The sequence below is a fragment of the Gracilinanus agilis genome, unplaced genomic scaffold, assembly GCF_016433145.1.
Source record: "Gracilinanus agilis isolate LMUSP501 unplaced genomic scaffold, AgileGrace unplaced_scaffold1013, whole genome shotgun sequence".
In the NCBI taxonomy this organism is placed as follows: Eukaryota; Metazoa; Chordata; class Mammalia; order Didelphimorphia; family Didelphidae; genus Gracilinanus; species Gracilinanus agilis.
The window spans coordinates 1-1,314 of NW_025340401.1; the positions used below are offsets into that span (position 1 = coordinate 1).

The window sequence follows — 1,314 nt, forward strand, 5'->3', positions numbered from 1 at the left end:
CCCCCCCCCCCCATTCTTATGTGGAATGCCTTAACCCCGAGGAGCCAGGGATGGGAGAGGCCGAGTGAGGTAGCCCCCTTTGGGGCGTGCTTTGCCACTTCCTTCTCCGGCCCTTTGACAGATGAGGAAACTGAGGCAGACAGGAGGAAGCGCCTGGCCGGGGTCGCACGGGCCGAATCCGAGCTTCCCTGGTCCAGCAGAGCCCCCCCCCCCAGGCCCTGGAAAGGCCTTCCTCTGGGGTGGCCCCGCCCCTCCCCCTCCCAGTTGGGGGCCAGTTGGGAGGGGACGGAGGGGGACGTGGAAGTGGCCTCTCGCCCCTAGGAATAGGGATGGATTCGTGCGTGGTTCCCCTGAGACACGGAGGGCTCTCCCTGGTGCAGACCACAGACTTCTTCTACCCTTTGGTGGAGGACCCTTACATGATGGTGAGTGAGCCCCTGCCCACGGGGGGCCTGTGTTGGTCAGAGCCCCCCCTCCCCCCTTCCAGAGCTCATCGCCATGGCGATGCCGCCTCCCCCGTGCCACTGCCCTCTGCTCTCTGGGATGCAGGCCGGGCGCGGGGTTGCAGGGTCAGTGGGCACACACGACTGGCTAGCTCCGTGGACGCGGCCGGGCCGGGCCTGCCCACACTGCGCACCTATAGGCCGGGCGCCAAAGGGAGAAACCTCCGGGGAACGCCGGGGGGCTTCTCGATGATTCGAAGGCCGCCTGCCCGGGGCCAAGCGCTCGCGGGCCCGGGCACAGTTTTGTTAATAAGTCACCAGGTACTGAGCCAGCTGCAGGTCACGTGCCGGGGCTCCTGGCTCTTTCCCGGCCGAGCAGCTGTACGTGTCCTTTTCTAGGGACGGATCGCCTGTGCCAACGTGCTCAGTGACCTCTATGCCATGGGCATCACCGAATGTGACAACATGCTGATGCTCCTCAGCGTCAGCCAAAAGATGAGTGAAGAGGTAGGACGGATGCTGCCACTCGTCTGCCTTTCCTGCCAGGGGACTCTCTCGGCTTCTCCCTCAGCGCCCCTGCGAGGCCTCAAAGGCTTTACCTCTGAGGACCCCAGACTTTGGGCCTCTGCCCCCACTGAGTAGGCGGCTTTCCGCTTGGACCGTTTGTGAGCGAAGACCCCAGAGCTGCCTTGCGAACGGCAAGAGAAGCCCTTTTGGTCAAAGGGGTCCCCTTTTCTTTTCCCCTTCCGGCTTCGAATCACTACTCTGTATTGGTTCTAAGGCAGAAGAGCGGTTAGGGCTAGGGCGGAACCCAGGACCTCCCATCTCTGGGCCTGGCTCTCCATCCACGGAGCCACCCAGCTGCCCCCAT

General features: G+C 64.0%; 1 protein-coding gene across 1 annotated transcript; it reads left to right on the plus strand.

The window, feature by feature from the left end:
- The first annotated feature begins 43 nt into the window (after positions 1 to 43).
- LOC123253901 (selenide, water dikinase 3-like) lies at positions 44 to 1,085 on the plus strand. The gene is made up of 2 exons (XM_044682997.1): positions 44 to 425; positions 843 to 1,085. Exons 1-2 carry the CDS (start codon positions 330 to 332, stop codon positions 1,083 to 1,085), a joined length of 339 nt encoding a protein of 112 aa, XP_044538932.1. The 5' UTR covers positions 44 to 329.
- The last annotated feature ends 229 nt before the right edge of the window (positions 1,086 to 1,314 follow it).